Source organism: Simochromis diagramma, unplaced genomic scaffold, assembly GCF_900408965.1.
Source record: "Simochromis diagramma unplaced genomic scaffold, fSimDia1.1 OVJJ01000646.1, whole genome shotgun sequence".
Taxonomy (NCBI): domain Eukaryota; kingdom Metazoa; phylum Chordata; class Actinopteri; order Cichliformes; family Cichlidae; genus Simochromis; species Simochromis diagramma.
Genome location: NW_024387279.1, coordinates 1,832,183 through 1,850,679, shown reverse-complemented (window position 1 = coordinate 1,850,679; position 18,497 = coordinate 1,832,183). Strand labels below are relative to the sequence as shown.

General features: G+C 41.3%; 1 protein-coding gene across 10 annotated transcripts in view; it reads right to left on the bottom strand.

Moving 5' to 3' along the window:
* Positions 1-3,645: 3,645 nt before the first annotated feature.
* iqsec1b (IQ motif and Sec7 domain ArfGEF 1b) overlaps positions 3,646-18,497 on the bottom strand; it is a 234,352-nt gene continuing 219,500 nt past the window's right edge. For 9 of the 10 annotated variants that reach the window (XM_040003174.1, XM_040003177.1, XM_040003175.1 and 6 more), the window contains 11 exons: positions 18,066-18,227; positions 17,051-17,173; positions 15,500-15,666; positions 14,866-15,005; positions 14,266-14,295; positions 13,978-14,103; positions 13,785-13,884; positions 12,751-12,912; positions 12,461-12,637; positions 11,336-11,385; positions 3,646-9,210 (listed from right to left, as the gene is read on the bottom strand). In XM_040003174.1, coding sequence (XP_039859108.1) covers positions 8,656-9,210; positions 11,336-11,385; positions 12,461-12,637; positions 12,751-12,912; positions 13,785-13,884; positions 13,978-14,103; positions 14,266-14,295; positions 14,866-15,005; positions 15,500-15,666; positions 17,051-17,173; positions 18,066-18,227 — 1,792 coding nt within the window. In that variant the 3' untranslated portion in view covers positions 3,646-8,655. The remainder of the gene's footprint in view (positions 9,211-11,335; positions 11,386-12,460; positions 12,638-12,750; positions 12,913-13,784; positions 13,885-13,977; positions 14,104-14,265; positions 14,296-14,865; positions 15,006-15,499; positions 15,667-17,050; positions 17,174-18,065; positions 18,228-18,497) is intronic. The other variant, XM_040003184.1, reaches the window with a different exon arrangement.

Below are 18,497 nucleotides of genomic sequence, written 5' to 3'. Positions count from 1 at the left end.
CTTTCACCCGTTTCTGTCCCATGCTGATGACGTAAGAGATATGTTCGAGAGGCGTTCTCTGACCCATGTAAACTATAGACTTACAAATGTGAACGGTCTTCTAACACATACGTACCGAGCTTACTGGTAGTGTAACTTTGAATAAAAATTATGTTTTGTTTTGTTTGTGTTTGTGTTTACAAAAAAATCAATATCTTTGTAAAAAATAACTCTCTTACCAACTTTGATTTTTATTTTTCACGTGTTCTTTACAGAAGACCGCGGTCATAAAGATCGTGACTTTTAAAAAGTGTTTGTTGAATTTTATTTTATTTTATTTACCATGTTATCTGTATATAATGTATATGTTCACTCATGTTTTATTACTAAAAATATGCAATTCGTATTTGTAGCTTTCAAGTAGAGCAATCCCAGGAAAAAAACAAAAACAAACCCATACGTGACTCCATGATCCTCCGTCTCGCTGACTATAAGCCCTCGAATTTAAAGTTGGAAAGCACAAGACCTTTAAAGAAATTAAATTTCGTGTACGTCATGAATACTAGTGCCATTGGTTTTTCGAAATTTCCGACGGTACTTGAACATATCATAGCAATACCTGCAGGACTCCACTAGATGACGTATTATGCAAAGAAACCACTCAGCCCTAGAGTAGAGAGGGCTCTGCTTCTGACTTGTGCTGGAAACTGGACCTAAATTATGGACAATAACTTTTTTCTTTTCTTTATCTACATGTGTGTAGAATAATTTTCACCACCAACTAAGATATTTAAAAGCTGTATAAATAAAAGAAATAAAAGAAAAATATGCACACACCCTACTGACAAAAATAAAAACCTGGAGCTGGTTTGCTTCTGTATCATTGAATGTGTACTTGTCTAATACATGCTGTTCTTTGCTGGCAGAGGAAATGAAGCCCTGTACTTGGTCCCTCCCAGGCCGCATGATGACGTTGTCCTGCTGACACTACGGATGTGGCCCTCATTGCTGGAATCTATTTTTAGATCCAGCCTCAAGGGCCAGACAGACAAACAGGGCAAACTGTCACTCAGACCACCTGCCACAGTTAGGCAAGTAGCCAAGGCATGCTGGCTGTGCGAGACTGAAAAAAAGAATAAGAGTACTGCAGTTGTGACCTTCATCAGAGGCTTCAACTTCCTGAGAATTTTGTTTAGGTTGATAGAAATATCTCAGCGTCCCTGGTGGCCTCTGTATTGTTGGAGCTACGTGAAGGGGAGGAAAATAGAAACACACATGTATCACTCATGTGCAGGACAATATAGCTGCAGCCGAGGACAGTGGATATCATATCCTCACTATTGTTTCATGGAATGTAGGGATTTTAAAGGGGCGTTCCACTAAATTCACACATAAAGGTCATTTTATTCGTCACAAGGTAGTACTCGCCCTGTTGGAGTACTTGTACAATGTTTTTTGTGCTGCTGAATTTAAAGCTGAAAATAAAATCTAGATGATGTTGTCAGGTCAAACTGAGGATGTGGAGTTTCAGGTTTGCATGAAAGTTCATGACCAATACAAGATAATACATAAATGCACGAATACATGCATAGTGTGCACTAAATCTAATAATGGAAACACTTTAAGAAGACCAATTCTGAGCTAATCTAGTCTCAGTTACTGTAGATAGTCCTGTCCTTGCACACTCTGTTTCAGGAGCCAGTGGTTAACTAACAGGGTTAATAGTTTTAACCCCTGCCCACCCTGCTCTTGAGCAAGACGTTGACCCCCAAAGTGTAAACACTGGCAGTGCTAGATATTTCAAAGCACTTTATCCTGCTAGAGTAGACTGTGTACTGTCACACTGGCTGTAGGCTGAGTATACAAAAGCATACATAAGGGACACTAGGCAACTTTTAAGAAGAATAGGCTATAAAGACTGAATATATCCCATATACATATTAAAAAACAGTTCTTTAAAGGCCCTAGTTTCTACAGCTATGGGACCATCTTTGGGTAGAGAAGCCTTTAAAGCACTCTTGAGAATATTCTATGACTTCTCTCAGAAATGTAATACTGACACCTTTAAGAAGAATGAAGAAGCAGCCAGAGGTCTGGAGCTCTAGTACATCTTTTCCACTGATGCAGTGCCAGTGGCTAAAATAGAACTCTTTAAACGCTTTAAAGACCACACTGCTACAGAAAAGCCCCACATGCTGGTCTTAAATTTGTACCCCAAAGATCAGTGGCAATCAGAAGAAATTCACGGGTGATTGCTGATCCAGTGTGCTAAGATTTCCTTTCCCATTGGAGTCACTGCAGCTTCCATGACAGTGTTTGGTTCTAAAACTCTAAAACAAGGCTGGTTCCCCAAAGGTGCCAAGGAAGAAGTCTTGAGGAAGTCTGGTCACATGACTAGGATGACTGCATCACAGAGATGCTGTCCTAAGATGTTTTGGACTCATATAGAGTTCCCAGATTCTCAGCCACCACACCATGTTTGAGGTTAGGAAAAACCTTCTCAATTCCCGGCACGGAACCCTTTGAAGTAGAAAAGCCTGGTGTATTTATTTTCAATTGTTGGCACCTGATAGAGTCCAAAGTGGCCACTTTGACATGTTTTGTCTGGATGCGCTTTAGTTTCTTATATTTTCCTCATTTTTTGGAAACCTTTTGCTCTCAGTCTCAGGTGGAGTTGTTGGACTGGCATTAAGTCTCGGGTTTTCCTGTCTGGACAGTTCTTCCCACGCCTGTTCCTAATGGTGTAATTAATTAATAATTTTGTTGATGGGTGGTGATTGTCCTTGCTGTGGTTGTCTGTAATCTCCTGTGCCTGTGTAATGCTCTTTCTCTGTGAACAAGAGAAACATGCTGCCTCCAAGTCACACATTCCTGAAGACTGTGAGCACCATCAGCCGCTTTTCTCAGCTCTGGCATGCCAGCGCAGTCACCCTCAAAGGACTAACCTCCTCTCCACCTGCTTGCCAGCTCTCCACCCATCCCCTCTCAGCAACTAGCTAACCAAGTATACCTCCTGAGTTCTGAGTAAGACACTTGAAAACTCTCACTCTTACCAGTATCCGTCTTGCTGCACTTCAATAAACATCTAAACCTGCCAGCGTCTGCTCTTGGTTGGTTGTTCAAACCAGCTTAAGACACAGTAACAGGTGAGAAATCATATTTCATTACAGAATGAGTGTGGACATTAAAGGGAGTGGTAAAGCAAATATACAGAGAGCTCATAAGGCACATCTATCTGCACAGCTGAGGCTATTAGAACATATCTGCCTAACTCTGGTTCTAATGTATACACCACAGTTCTGCAGTGAAAGACCTGCAGTCAAAACAGTAACCTGCAATACTGCAAGACTGACCTGACCTGGGAAATGTTTGCAGGTGAGACTGATCTGGAAGACTATGCCAGTTCAGTTCTGGGATGCAGACACTTTTGCGTTACAAAAAAAGGACAATAAAGCTGTACAGCAAAGCAGGAATGCAGCCTTCAGGTCAGGGTACAGAGGAGCCTACAGCTCAGCCATATTTACTTCCTCCTCTCCATCTGCTTTCACGCATTCACTCATTTAGGGATCTGAATTCAGCCTACAAGAAGTGTAGCTCCTTGATCTTCCCAGTCATTCATCTGACACCAAGAAATACCAAGCAGGATGCAAACAGGCAGACAACTGCTCCGATTTGACTGTATATCATTTTATTTTGCGTTCTCAACATTGTCACAGTACTAGTTTTACATCAATGGGTATTTTTCTACTTAGAAACAGAATGCATAATAAAATAAGAGCACTCCTCTCTTCCCTTTGACTTCAGAAGTCTGGCTGTGAGTGTGAGAAAACAGAAGCATCTCAGGAAAGACGACAGAAACGGTGTTAGCCGTGTAACAATTGGCTGTTCATCTCTAGATCCTATGATAATTCAGTCCTGTCGGAGGCAGAGAGAAGCAGTTTGATTATGTAAAGATCACAAGGGAGCAGGAATGCACCTTCAATGTAACTGTAGACACTGAATAGTAATAATAAGAATAATTAATAACAATAATTTACAGACTATTTACATATGTTACTCATTCTTTATTACCAGCTTGCCATTAAAATATTTCCTCCATGTCCAGCCCTCTTTGCTTTTACTTCAAGTCACATTAGATTCCATATTTACACTCAGCAGTACGCTGCCAGGTCTTTATACTCTACAGTGGAAATATGGGTGAAATGCATGCCGGAGGAGAATGATGCACAAACAAAAAGACACACTAGCAGGCCAAAACTCGTCTAGATGTAAACAAGCACAAGTCAGGGAAGTCGTAGCTATGCTGGAAGGTTAAGTTCTAGTCAAGCACGCCGCTTGACAGAGCAACGGTTGAAAAAACAACAACAAATGAAACCAAAAAAAGAGAGTAGAAGAAAGAAACAGTAGGCATCAATGGCATGCAGCAAAGCACCTCACATGGAATCTGGACAGGTTTCACAATAGATCAGTGCTCTGAAGGAACTGGAAGGTTGTAGGGTAATAAAAGTAACTCGGGCTCCTTTTTTGGTATCTGCCTGTACCTTTACTCTCTAATAGCCTGTTGGTGTTCGAATCCTGGTCTGAAGACAAACTTTGTGATTGGTCGGGTACAGCATTGGGTTTTAAATACAGCCCCCAGTAGATTTCATGTTAAACTGATTTCAACAACGCAATATTGGCACTTTCCTGACACTGTAGCACAGAAACTGCAGCCAACTATAAGGTGTGAAAGTTACAGGAGCCTACAGTGCACGGACACAACAAAATCTATTTTAAAGGTACTTTTTGTAAGGACATATTGCAAATTGTACACATGCGTTAATAAAACTTTCACCACCAGGAGGCAGTGGTTTTCTCAGCAGGTGTGTTGAAATGTTTACGGAGGCGTCGTTCTTTTCATTTTTTATGTTTTTTATTGTGTTGCCTTTTGCAGGCTACCATTGCAAATAGGAATGTTTTCGTAATGATTTACCTGATTTACAAGTTATAAAGTTACATTTATTTCAGCACCATCTTGTGGAACAAATGTGCATTGCATGAAAGTACGGCTGGGCCTTATTTTAACTTAACCCTGTAACGCCAAGTATATCATAATTTATACATGAGATTTTTAGACCCTTACATTATCAGTGTGATTTATTTTTTCCTGAAAAACCTGAATAAACTGCACAATAAATTTTTAAGCAATAAATTGCATAAAAATGCCAGTTGTAGCAATAAATTAAAACTCATATATGCAAATTGATATTTCACTTCTTTTTTTGTAAAAAATGAAAAGTGAGGTTGAATAAACACTCTCAAATGAATTTTCTGGCAGTTATTTCTTGGGTCAGGCTTTTCAGGGTTAATCCCATACAGAGATGACGTCGATGAAGTCATAGTATTTGGTTTTTTCCCCACATTATTTGATGGCTTCAGTTCATTTCAGAAGTTTTTTATTCTAATGGAATAGATTTTAAATACGTACCTTTAAATAAAATTTTACCTTTTCTACAAAAAAAAAAAAGATAAAGCATCTAATTGTTTTTTTTAAACATTACTAAATGCTTTACAAAATCAGTAATAAAACTTTAAGAAGCACAAGCTCTGGGTTGCCAGGTTGTAAGGTCTTGGCAAATCTACATCCTCACTGAACATTTCCAGGAAATATTGAAGCAGTTCTCATAGTTTTTGTATCTTATTTGCTTAGAGTATCACCTCAATAAGAGGCAGGTTATACTGTTTTATGTGAGAGTTAGCACATGTGGAGGGGAAACTGTGCCAAGTGTGGAACCTGCTTTGTATATCAACGAATATCACTTGAAACTGCCCTATGGACTTTGCACAAACTCTAAATTCTGCTTGCACACGTGGGAGGTTTTACTTGTGCTTTCCAAACCAGAGTGGAATCATATAAAATTGCTTATTAAACCTACTAATGTTTGGAAACTCAACAGAGCACCTTTAGCCTGTGGAAAAAATTTGAAAATTACATTTGAAAATCTATATACTGATAACATTGTGCAGCCAATCAGAAACTAAATGGCTTAAAAAGAAGGAGAACAGAGCTGTAACTGCTTGTTTCAGACAGCGCTAAACTGAGCATGTAATGGATTATTCTGAACAGTGAAAAGCATGCAAAGCTACTGCAATAAAAGCAGAGAGCTAAAAAACAGTGTAGCAAATACCATTTATAATAATCAGCCAGCTGCAGACTACGGATTCCTGGGGAAAAAAAGCTACTTTTGGCTGCTCTTTGCCAAAGCAGTTAGCGCCTCATGTTTGATGCCCGTCCTTACACAAACACCAAGGGATCTGTGTCTCTTCTCTGGGTTGAAGAGGGGACGTTTGGCTTGTTGGGTGAATGTGTAAACTACTAGACTGTTAGAGAGAAACCTTAAAAACGTGTAATTTATAGTATATCATAAAAATGTGTAATTTCCTGTAGAACTGGGTAAACATTAGGCCACAAGACACTTTCCAGAACTTGGCAACCCAAAAGTTGTCTTATAATGAATACAAAGAGCATTTCTAAGCGTATTAATCAATCAAACATTATGAAGCAAGTATAAAGTGTGGCTTTAATTGAGGGCATATATATTTAAGAATACTGATCTACTGGACACCACTTGAAAATGGTAACGTGTGTGCCGCTGACAGACAGAGAGAAAATGTGAAGATAAAAGTTTCCTTTTTAAATAATCGATTATCACTCTGATTTTCAAATGACAGAATACACAGAGCTTCCCCGTTACAGCTTTGATCAGGTCCTGCTTTAACTACAGTTGAACACTAACGATCCAGTTTAACTACTGTACTGCATGTGGATCGGGTTAAAATACAGATTTGGTTACTTATCGTCTGGAGTGACATGAACACATCGCTGACTTCGGTTAGCTGTATTTGAAGAAGTCAAAACTATTCTACCATTCTTTTTTTTTTTAAACAACTGTCAACTGTAACACTGATATAGTTTGGGAGTACACAGTTTGAAAATAGCCTCAAGATATAACGTTACATGCAGTTCTTTTCTGTGACACTCTGCATCAGTGTGAAAGGTCCAGTTCCTCCAAATCCATGTGGATACTTGCACTTCACTGAAACACTGAGAAAGAAATGCCAGAGGACGCCAGAGGGAGAAAGTAAAGGGCGAAACTAACAGAACGACCAACAGATTGAACTTGTTCTTCAACAAAAACAAACAACAACAACAACAAAAAACAGTAAATACATATTGCACTAGTTTAAAAAATGCATCTCACAGTCTTTAAGCAGATACAGACTAACTCCTGCCATTGATATCAGCTATGTAGAATGAGCGCTGCATCTGTCGCTTTCAGAAACAGAAAATATGCTCCAGGACAGCAGCCCCCCCTGCCTCCGCTCCACACACACACCACAGATACTGTGCACGGGATGACCGGGAGGTACAACCAGCCATCCCATAATATGTCAGAAAGATGATTGATATAAAACCGCTCTCCGTAATGAGTCAAGCATAAGGGCGCTGTCACCATCACAGAATGATAATTATTGATTTTTGCTCTGTGGCGTCCATCCCAGGGAAAAAACCTCAAGACAAAACAAAACAGTCAGTAACGGCACGCTCGCCGTTCCAGCAGACGCACGGGGAAACCGAAGAGGGAGAGGCCACGCTCAGCCAGCTGAGAGCTTCCACAGTGGGACATGTTTCCCTGCTGCACAGTTTCTCCCTCAGTTTCCACATGAAAAACATCCAGCGTCCTCCTCCTCCCCCTGCAGGACAGACTTGCAGAGTCCCACCAGGCTGCAGGACAGCCTTTATATATTCGTATTGTTCATTGGATTCTAAAAAAATAGTTAAAAAAATAAAAGGAGGGCAGGCAAGCAGCGAGTGCCGCTGGCTTCCTTTGCTTTCAGAGCAGGAGAGAGAGAGAGCTCCGGCCCGGAGACACGTGCAGTGGATGAGACTGTAGGTGGGCTGGAGTGCAGCAGCCCTCAACAATCTAACTTCTAGCTCAAAGGCAACCATTCACAGCAGTACTCTTGCGTCCGACTGCCTAACTAAGAAAAGCTTTGATTGGTTTCTTAACAGTGAAACTACGCCATCTATGTGCAAGTATAATACTGAGAGTTTTCATCGATGCTGTTTGTTCTGTAGTAATAACTATAATAATAACATTTGATATTATTATTTTACAAAATACTATGCACAATATACATAAAGCAATCTGTGTGACTAAATTAGTAAATGCTTTAATAATTGGCACATTTATCACTGCTAACAGAGATATCACAGTGCACTGTGAGCTACTGCTACATTAAATACTTGCACAGCCACGGCTGAGGCTGAGCTGTTGTCTTCGTGTCTGTTCAGCCAAACCGTCTTGACAACGTTTAAAGTTACTGTGTGAAGATTAATATGTACTTCTTGTGTAAAATACTAGTAAGCGAGTTCCGGTAGTTTACTGAGAAACAAACAGTAGTTGTGGTCTTTGTGCATGCTCTTGTCTGTTGCTCCTGAAGCGGGTAGACATGTCTTATGTCCTGAAACAAAATGACAGAAGTGGCTCTAAAAGAAAGGAAAAAAATCTGAAGGAGGCACAACGGGATCTCGTCTGGCTTCGTAGCCCCAGACCGGCGATGCACAGTGCCACCATCATGTCAGCCCAGGAGGAAAAAGTTCAGCTGCAGGGTCCAGAGAGGACGCCCTGCCCCTCACACCACTGTGCTGATGCCGCTGTGCTTGGGCTTGGTGCTGCTGGGTCCCTGGGAGGATGGTGGCGGCGCGCCGTGGTGGTGGGGAGGGCCGTGAGTGGGGTGGGTGGAGGAGTGCGGTGGGTGGCTCCCATGCCCATGGGGCCCGTGAGGATGAGCCGGGTACGGCTGCTGTTGGCTGTGAGACGGGGGAGGGTGGTACTGGTGCGGTGGGTGCTGCAAGTGGGCCGGCGGGTGGTAGTGGTGATGGTGGTGATAAGGGGGTGGGTTCTGGGTCATGTGGCAGAACTGGGCGTGGTGCGGGTGCATGGGCACTGGTCCTTCCGTCTCCACGCGGGCCGTGTGGTGCAGGTTGGCTGGGTGCGGGGTGTGGGAGATGAGAGTAGGGTGCAGCTGGGGCTGAGGGGTGGGGCTTGGCGACTTCACACGCCTGGTGCCGAACAACGATCCGAGCAACGAGGAAGAGTTGGGCAGGGACTGGGCGCTGTGACGGGATGGGCAGTCTCGGCTGGACGGGGCTCTCCGCCGCATGTGAGGACTGCTAATGATGGACCCCTGCAAGAGAGAAGGCTGTCAGATCACACAGACAATCACGAGATCCACAGCAGACAAACGCACACCTGCACTTTCGTATGCTCTGCAGCGTGCACAGCCTCGCTCAATTCTTTTCACAGCGGCACCGACCACATGACCAGCTACAGCTGATCTCAAATCTCCCATGATTGCTTGTGCTGCCTTGTGGAAAAGCATCTCCATTTCCTTTTCCAGTTCACTGCCTTTGTTTGTCTATCCATGCTAACATCTCACGCTCCACTCTCCCTAAATGGTCTGGAGGCTCAGCTTGCCGAGCCTGTCAGAGCCTGCAGTGTCTGCGCTGTCATGAGTAGACACACAGCTTGTACGTCTTCAGCTCTGACAGCAGATGCTTTTGTGAGTTTTCATCACTCCTACCTCTGGTTTCTGAGCTCTCTAAATACATGTAAAATCACTTATGGATCTGTGGACAACAATCTGACACTGCAGACCTGAATAAGGTTTTTTGCCATTTGCATGCAGCTCATACTTTTAGATTTACTGTCTTTAACTTAAAACAGAAATTTCCCCCAAGCCTGGTGAAGAAGTAATTTGTACATTTTCTTTACATTTTCATAGCACAAAACACACAATAAACGATAAATATAACATAAGATAAATACAACACAGTCTAACCAAAATTAATAAAGCCATGCATAAAGTGCACAATGAACTTATAATAGATGATCTTCAAAATCCAAAAATTCAGCCTATTTAATTATGATCTATATGTGTGTTTTTATACATGAATACTGCTAAATTAACAGAGTTGCATAATATTCTGAATGATTTGCGATGGTGTCAGCGTGCTTTGAAGGTAGTGCATTTTATTTAAATGACAAGGAAGGGTAGTTGTGAACTGTTTTTAAAAGTTAAACACTTTGAGCTGGAACTAATTGACTTGTGATGTTGGTTTATAGTGCTGAAGGAATTTAAATCAATCTATTTATACGGCGTCAAATCACAACAACAGTCACCTCAAAGTATGATATAATGTAGGGTAAAGACTGCAAAAATACAGAGAAAACTCCAATAATCAGATGACCCCTATGTGGAAGCCCTTGGTGACAGTGGGAAGGAAAAACTCCCTTTTAACAGGAAGAAACCCCCAGTACAGCTTGGGGGAGAAGGGATGGAGTAGGTTCAAAGTAAATGTGTTTTAAATGTGTTTTAAAGCCTTTAATATTTCTGTCTTCTGTTCTACAACATAAAATACATTTAAAAAAAATAGTAACGTAGCGATCATGCTTCAGTCCCAGTGATTCTGAATCTAGTCTGAAGTTTTTCAGAGATGGAGAAATAGTAAGTTGCGGTATCTCTCCATGGGACTTGTGTAGTAATAGTTAGATTCAAGCTATCATTGAAGTAAACTAAAAATGTATGCTAGTCTCAAATCATTAAATCAAGTTAACTGTCAGCCATATATAAAACAGACCAGGTCATGTTCTCATTACTTTATAATTTACAGTATCATTTTTTTATTTTTGAATTACTCATCTGAATCTGCTAACATAAGTTATCAATGCAAACAATAGGGTAAAGACTTCCATATTATCCTGTAATACAAAGGTAATGCAGAACACTGGACTGGAGCACAAACTGGAGGAAGTTCAGAACAGTCCCACTCTGAGTAGGTACAACATATCATACTCTATGTTGGATAAGTGCAACAGTGAAAAAGGAAAGGACAGGACTTTCTTGTTGATGTCAGAGGTCTGTAAAAGAAACTTCAAACTGTGTCAGCATGCAGTAGAACTGTCAGGATCATCCTGAGTGATCAAAAAAAGGACAACATTCGGGTAATGGCTAAAAACTGTTCCCACTACAAAAGCCAAGATAACTCAAACGTAAGAGCCGATCATCAACGGAGCTGTCAGGACTTTATTAGTCGTGCCATGCTGTGTACGTGAAGGGTTAACATGCTAGATGCAACATCATTCCCGTTCTACTCAAAACATGCACAGCAGCCAATATGCTCACGACTAAAACACAAACACTCAAAAAAAGAGAGAAAAACACTATAAAGAAACAATGAAACAGAAACTTGTGATCACAGTGAGCAACGTAAAGTCGGAGGACAGCTCAGCATCAGTTGATCCAAACTTACTTCCATATTGCTGTCTAGTGATCCTGCACTGCTGCGTCTCCCACGCTTGCCTGCCCAGAACATGTAACATGACAGATAAGACATGCCTGGTTAAAATATGGAGGTGCACATATTTCTTGTCTGCGACGGCAGGATGCTAACACGCTAAAGTGGTACACGGCTAGCTGGTGGCAGACTAGCGTGGCAGAGGGAGGCGAATAAGAACTAAAGGAAATGGGAAAGGAACAAGACACTGCTCCGAAACAAGGTCAGAGATAAATCTGTGCAGTCAACTTGAGTCACTGCTGGCAGGAAACCTTCCCATCAGCAAAACAACTGATCTGACTGCAAGAAAATGATGCTCATGTCCATTAAGATGAAAGACTCCCAAGGGACAGTTCTAAAAAAGACTGGGTGAAATCAGGGGCTAAAATATGCAATTATAAGCAATATTCAGTGTTTTAAACTCAATGTCACTAACTAAGGAATGTCAGTGAATGTTACTGACTCAGGCTGATGGTCTAAAATTCGCAAAGGAACTATTACACCCACAAAACTGTGGCTCTCCTCATAACTGGTACTTGTAGATGTGTAGAGCTCCCCTTTAAAGATAGAGAAAGTTCCCCGAGAACATCTAGGCTTCCGAAATCCAGATATTGATCAGGCTTTTAAAGGCTGTCCCCTCATTTACCAAAAAGACACACTGATAAAAAACGACAGCTCACTTCAGTCTTCGAGGTTGCTTCCTCACTTTGAGGTCATTGAGTGTGCTTGTGCAGAGCCGACTGTCTACACCCCGCCTGAATGGTAACATTAATTCCTCTTACTGCTAAGACTCTCAAATTGATCGCACTGACCTACATAGCACTGCCTCCTCCCCCATGCGATGCAGGATTATTAGTTGATAGCCTCTGGTAAATTATACGTAGGCCCATTAGCAAACACACCCATCTCTATCTCCTTGCTTCACTGGCTCAGACACTCTGTACCGGCAGGATGGCCGCCATGCCGTATTCCAAGTTTCTAAATCGATTAACATCCAGAAGGAGTAAACAGTGTCATGCCAGCATCTAGCACAGGTACACAATCTACTCAGCCTAGATGAGGGATGAGACAGCATGTTACTATGGCAACCCCTGACTTTACCTGCATCTGAGAGATCGCGTAGGGAGCTGCTGAGGGCGCTTCTCTTCAGACCTTCACCGATGGCATAGCTGTCGTCGAGGCTTGCTCGGCTCAGGTTTCCGTTTCCTGCATCCTTCTTTAACCCGGAGCTCTGGGACATGCTAGGCCTCACCACGCCCTTCTGTTTTTCCAGCTCAGCTGTGCAAGGAGAAAATACATATGTGCCATATACTCCTGGCTTCCACATATTTTCTACTGATGCGAGACAGCTGCTGATATCGTCTATAAAAAAATGGGAACAATTTACTCACATTCTATCCGGTACTTCTCCATCTCTTGGACTTCTGCAATAGATTCTCGCAAATCATCAGTGAACTTTTTGCGGTCCTGAGGATTGGGTGCATTGAAGTTGATGAGGACTTTGATATCAGCTCCAGGAATGGCTGAAGTCAGGCGAACGCCATTGGGATAGTCTAAAGAATGATGAAAATAACATTTCAGACATTATACTATTGAAGTCTATTAGAGTTAGGACTGATGTTACCAGTAGGACATAATAGGATCTGAAACCAGCTGCGGGATATCAGAACTACCATCAGAGACAACAGATTTAGGATATTAAAGTATGTGTATGTGGAGTATGTGACTTGGATTATAGATATAATTCAAAGTTTCCATGATGGCAAGCTCTGAGGTTGGCTGTTATCCATCAAAAAGGAACTTTCCAATAGACTTTCCCATTGGGATTTCTGTTAAAGGAACCATGTTCTGACTTAAGTTTAAGTGCGAGAGTTTAACCTTCAAACAGTCCTTGTTTAGGAGGTTCTGTTGATGGAACATTTGGGATCTTTGACTTTGTTCATTTGTATTCTTGTATTTTCCCACTAGTGTCCATTGGCCATTTATAAGAACCTGCAACTGCAAACAGTTATTTTTTGTGCCCGCTTAGCTTTGAAAAGTCATGGAGCTACAGAGGAAGTCCTGAACGGTCTAGGAAGTTTTTGCATAGAAAGGCATCAAACCGGATTTTCAAGCATGACTTTTGTTGGTGCTATATAAATAAAAACGAATCAAATGAAATGAAATTTGACATAACAGCCTACAATGAGAAAGTCAGCTTTAACATTCGTAATAATAATTTAAAAAGATGCAGTTTAAAAGTAATAGTTTCTTAAAATGTCTGCTAATCAATTTGCGTTATGAGATCAGACCAAAAACAGGGCTAAAGAAACTTGTGGTTCTCTAAATAGTTCCCTAACATTAGTTCCTAGAACTAAGGGGTCTGGGGACTCTCAGTGGACACACATCTATAACACAGTGAGTGCTTCATGCAAATACTACTTACACTGATTCTCAAAGAGGAGGACTTGCATGCCATAAAGAGAGAAGGACTGTCGAAAGCTGTATGTCACAGAATTCTTTTTCTTCTGGAAGATTTTTGTAACCTGTGAAAAAAGCAAAGCACACACTCTTTTTAAGACTCTTTCACTCTAAAACAGAGTTTGTTCTCTTTTTACTGAAAGTAACATCTGCCGTACCACTAGCAAGTCATTGAAAAGGAAGATCTCCCTTTGGTGCAGGCCCAACTTTTGAGGTTTGTTGGGGTCGGGCACTTCAAAAAGTCTGCAGTAACAGACCAGTCTCCGGTGGGGTAGAGATAGTACCTGCACAATACAATACAGTATAATTTCTTATTCTGTCTCTTGGTGCTTCACAGAGAGCTTTCAAACATGCTGCTTCAAACTTTATGCCTCATACAGCCTTGAGGAATAACAGAAAAATCCCACTCAGTGCTAATATGAAAATAATTGAAAGGAAATACTTACACAGCCAAGACCATGATGTAAAGAGCCAATCTAAGGAGTAAGAAATCAAACAAAACACATTTCAGAGCTTGAGGGACACATGTGAAAATGTATGCAACAAGAATGATAAGAAGTTTCAAGCAATGTTTAAGACCAAATTAAAAACCAAAACAGTTTTACGGATGACAGAACCACGCTGCCAGAGTCCTTCACTTTCCTCTTTTCCGACTCCGTCCCCCATAATGGTCATGACATCATAAGGATCATCTCTCAGGTATCGACCCACAGAAGGAGTAGTTTTCAAATAAACGGCTTCAAGATCATTATGAGTGAGGCTGTTTATCTCATTTTTACACAGCTTGTTAGCTCAGACTTTTCTTGTGGTTGGTACTCAGGGCAAACAACATACTGCAGTAATTCACAATGGTATAGTAGCCCTGAAGAGTCACACGGTGAAGAAAGCTGGCCATGAATTAACCATCACACTATAGCAGTTCAGAGGCACACTGGGTAATTTAGTGTTTTAATGCTCCTGCTTGGATTCAGCTCTTGAGTGGAGGTTTTTAAAAGAAAAGGAGTTACACTTCACATGTAGCTGTCCAAGGTCAAACTCCAACTTACTGGCTTTTTTCCAACGATTAGCTTTTCCACTTTCTGAACCTGGGAAACGTGGTCTTCATTAGTCTTGAGCTCCCGCTTGCGAATCCGTTCGTATATCCCTACGAGCATCTCTCGGGGGATGTCCTCCCCATCATCGACTCCTGCCGGGGGATAAGAGGAAAAGAGAAATAGAGAAAAAAAGAGGGATTAATGATTAAATTGCAGATTTATGCAAGCCAAACCTCTAAATATACTTACTTGCTGCATTGCTTATGTATCTCAAAATACATACAGAAATGTCCTTCAAAGCTCTTTGTGGACAAGTATTTTCTCCTCCATTCAATACTGTACTTTAATTACAGACACTTCAATAGGCAGAAAAATTATTCAGTCATGCCATAAAGCCATTTCCTAATACCCTCAAAATCTGTTGAGGACAACTAAAAAGTACTTCGCTTCGACAGGAAAGCTTTCTTGGCCATGACTTCCAAAAAAATAAATACCTTATTGACATAGCCATTAATCAAGGCAATGTGCATGCACAAAACTCAATTTTAAGATGAATATTTATCCTCAGAGAAACAGTAATGTGTCAGGGGAATACTGGTTTTGTGACAGAAAGTCGGATGTGGTGCAGTGAGGGAGAACAAAGTACCTCTAAGGTTCTTAACAAAGTCCTCCAGCTTCATCTTCCTCTCAGGCTTGACGTTGGGGCTGTACATGTCAGTGTTGAGGAGGATGATTGCAAAGGCAAGGATGAAGATGGTGTCGGGGTTCCTGAATTGTCGCACCACACCGGGGTTGCAGATGCAGTAACGCTGGCTGGGAAGGATATGTAAGGGGCAGAAACTGAATGCAAAAATCATTGTTCTGATAAAAACAATATGTGTGTAAATTAATATTTGGGCCATTAATCCACCTATATTTACCCCTAACAGACAAAAGCAAAACTATTTACTTTAATAGCACAACTGTGCTATTAAAGTGCAGCCATTGCTAACTTTAGCTAGATAAACTAATATATTAACAGAGCTATTGTATGTATTATAAGAATTTACTATGATGTCTTTACATAGTCTACATCTAAATATAAGCATTACATTAAATGCATCAGTACTGACTAACGTACAGTAGGTGACAATATGCTAAAATTAGCACGCTAGACTAATTAGCTCATTTAGACTACCCAAAGACTTGAGACCTGAGCCAGTTTCTAAAAATGACCTTAATGCTACTGAAATAACAACTAATATTACATCAATTTCACTTTGACTTATGTTAGATGCATTCTGGAAAGTTACAATGCAATGTTTTGCTTGAACATGGGAGCTAGTTGATAAGAAGGCATCAGTAAGACAACTTACTGGCAAAGTAAAGGTGTAAGCTTCCCTGTAAGCGATTAGTTCGGGGCATAGGTATCAATGCTTCACCTGATATTAATATTGAGCTCTCTGCTATCTGTTCTGCAGTCAAAGAAATAATGTGCAAGTACAGTAACATCTGTCAATACAGGCTCCATGTATTACACGGGCAATTTCTGAACCACCACAAAGGGAGCTTGTACTCATATCTGGATATGGCTGCAGGTGAGCACCAGATGAGCAGTCATCACTATCTCTCCTGTAACTGTGCTGTTTACTGAGGCCGAAATGTCCTTGCTCACTGCTGATCGAAGCGAATTCTCTATGCACACGAGGGCACCTTTTCTGCTGGAAGTTTTGGAAAAGTAAATGAGGCACAAACAACATCTATCAGCAGCCCTGAGGGAGGTATTCCTTCACTCTTTGAACTAATTTTCTCTAAATCATTTTCTACAATGCCTTGGTCGAACAAAAGTCTGGATTTGAAATGGCTTTGCACCGCTCTATTGCTTTCTGCTCGCGACCGTTACATTTAGACTTTTTGGTGTCACCTTTGTTTTAGAGGATAATGGTGTTGTTGAAATGGAGCAAAGCTGGTTTGTGCTATCCATTAATCATACACGCTATATTGGTGGTAAATACTAGACACGGCAATGAACCCCATAATGACCATCCTGTCACATAATCAGTTAGTCTAAATTGATGTATGACCCTATTTGCAAAAACATCATTTTACACCTCCTTTCTACAGAAAGGCACATGAAGTGGTTTAGATTTAAGCTACCTACATTGGTTTGGGAACTAAAGCCATGGTTTTGCACCCAACTTTTAAAAGCATGCCTTACCTGAAGGCCTCTATCAGTCGCTCTACCTTCTGTGCTTCCCCTTGGACTCTGATGTGTGCCTGGAATTTCCTGAGCGCTTCATCCAGCTCCATAGCTGAGAAGTCCATTTCATCCACTACGCAGCTGGTGAAAAACACACGAGTTCACAGTGAGCAGGAAGTTTGGGAGTGTAACAAGCACCTGCCAGTTCAACTGAGAATATTTTAGAAGTTGTTGGGGTTTTTTTTGGCCACGTAGGTGAAGAACAGTTGCAGAAGTTTAAGATTAAGGATGACTACAAACTTGGCTGTTGTCAGTGAGTAAGCTGATCTGCTGTTGATTTTTCAGATTATATGCAGGACATGAAAGGGAGCAAGAGTTTTTCTGCTCACTTGACACTTACTTAAGTAAAGGAAATGTTCATTTCTTCCTCTGCTGAGAAGAGGATTGTGACTCAGCACTCCGGAGCAGTGATACCTTGCATGTCTAGATTTATAGACATTTTCTCAAGGAGCCCTTTAGTTATGCCTGTCAAACTGACACCAGCGGACCTTTTCTGGCCTTATCCTCCAATGAATCTCAATAGGCTCTGACAGAGCCGGTGTATTTCAAGTGGGTCTAAGATAAGTCTGTGCAATCTAAAGCACGAGGCACTATTGGAATGATACAAAGGAGTGGAGAGTAGACAATCTATACGACTGCTCTCTCATATCAAAAAACCTGCAAACTATAAAGAGGATCTGTATGTTTATCTGAGCATCATGGCAATTTCCTGAGTGGATTCCATTTCTGCTTATTTCCTGCATGTAACTTGAGTCATTATATAGTCCTTAGACAGTGTGAATGAGGGTAAATTACAAACTGCCAACCTTATGTGCAACTAAATGATGATTTATATTTATGTTCCCAGGAGGCAAATAAACTAACATTTTGTGCACTGGCATAGTTGGCAACTTAAATCAAAAGCCTGAAATGATTCATCCTCAAATACAAATATTCCAAAAGAGTACACCGGCATGATCTACTGCAGACTCACTCGAGGACATCCCGGTTGAACTGTTTCTGCCGATTACCCAGGAACTCGCCAATCATCTGCCTACTCAAGCCTTTCCTCTGGAGCAGGAAGTGGGCCACACCCACCGGAGTGTCTGGAACAAAGTTTCGCTCTATCAGATACTGAATGCCTTTTTCTGGCTTCCTAGAGACACAGGAAAGAGTAGAGAAAGAGAGACCAAAAAAGAAAGAGGCAAAATGAGAGTGGGTGAGGACACATTCCAAATCTGTGATTATCCCATTGCGCTCCTAACCCGGCCAAATGTGTGTCGCATGAGGGACAGGACGTAGGGAAGCCAGGAGAGAGTTACAACTCTCTACGGTGTTGATCACAAATGATTAAAAGGCATTTTATAGCGGGCTCAGAAAGAAACCAAATCCACAATCAGCAATGATTAAACAGATTCAGCCGGGC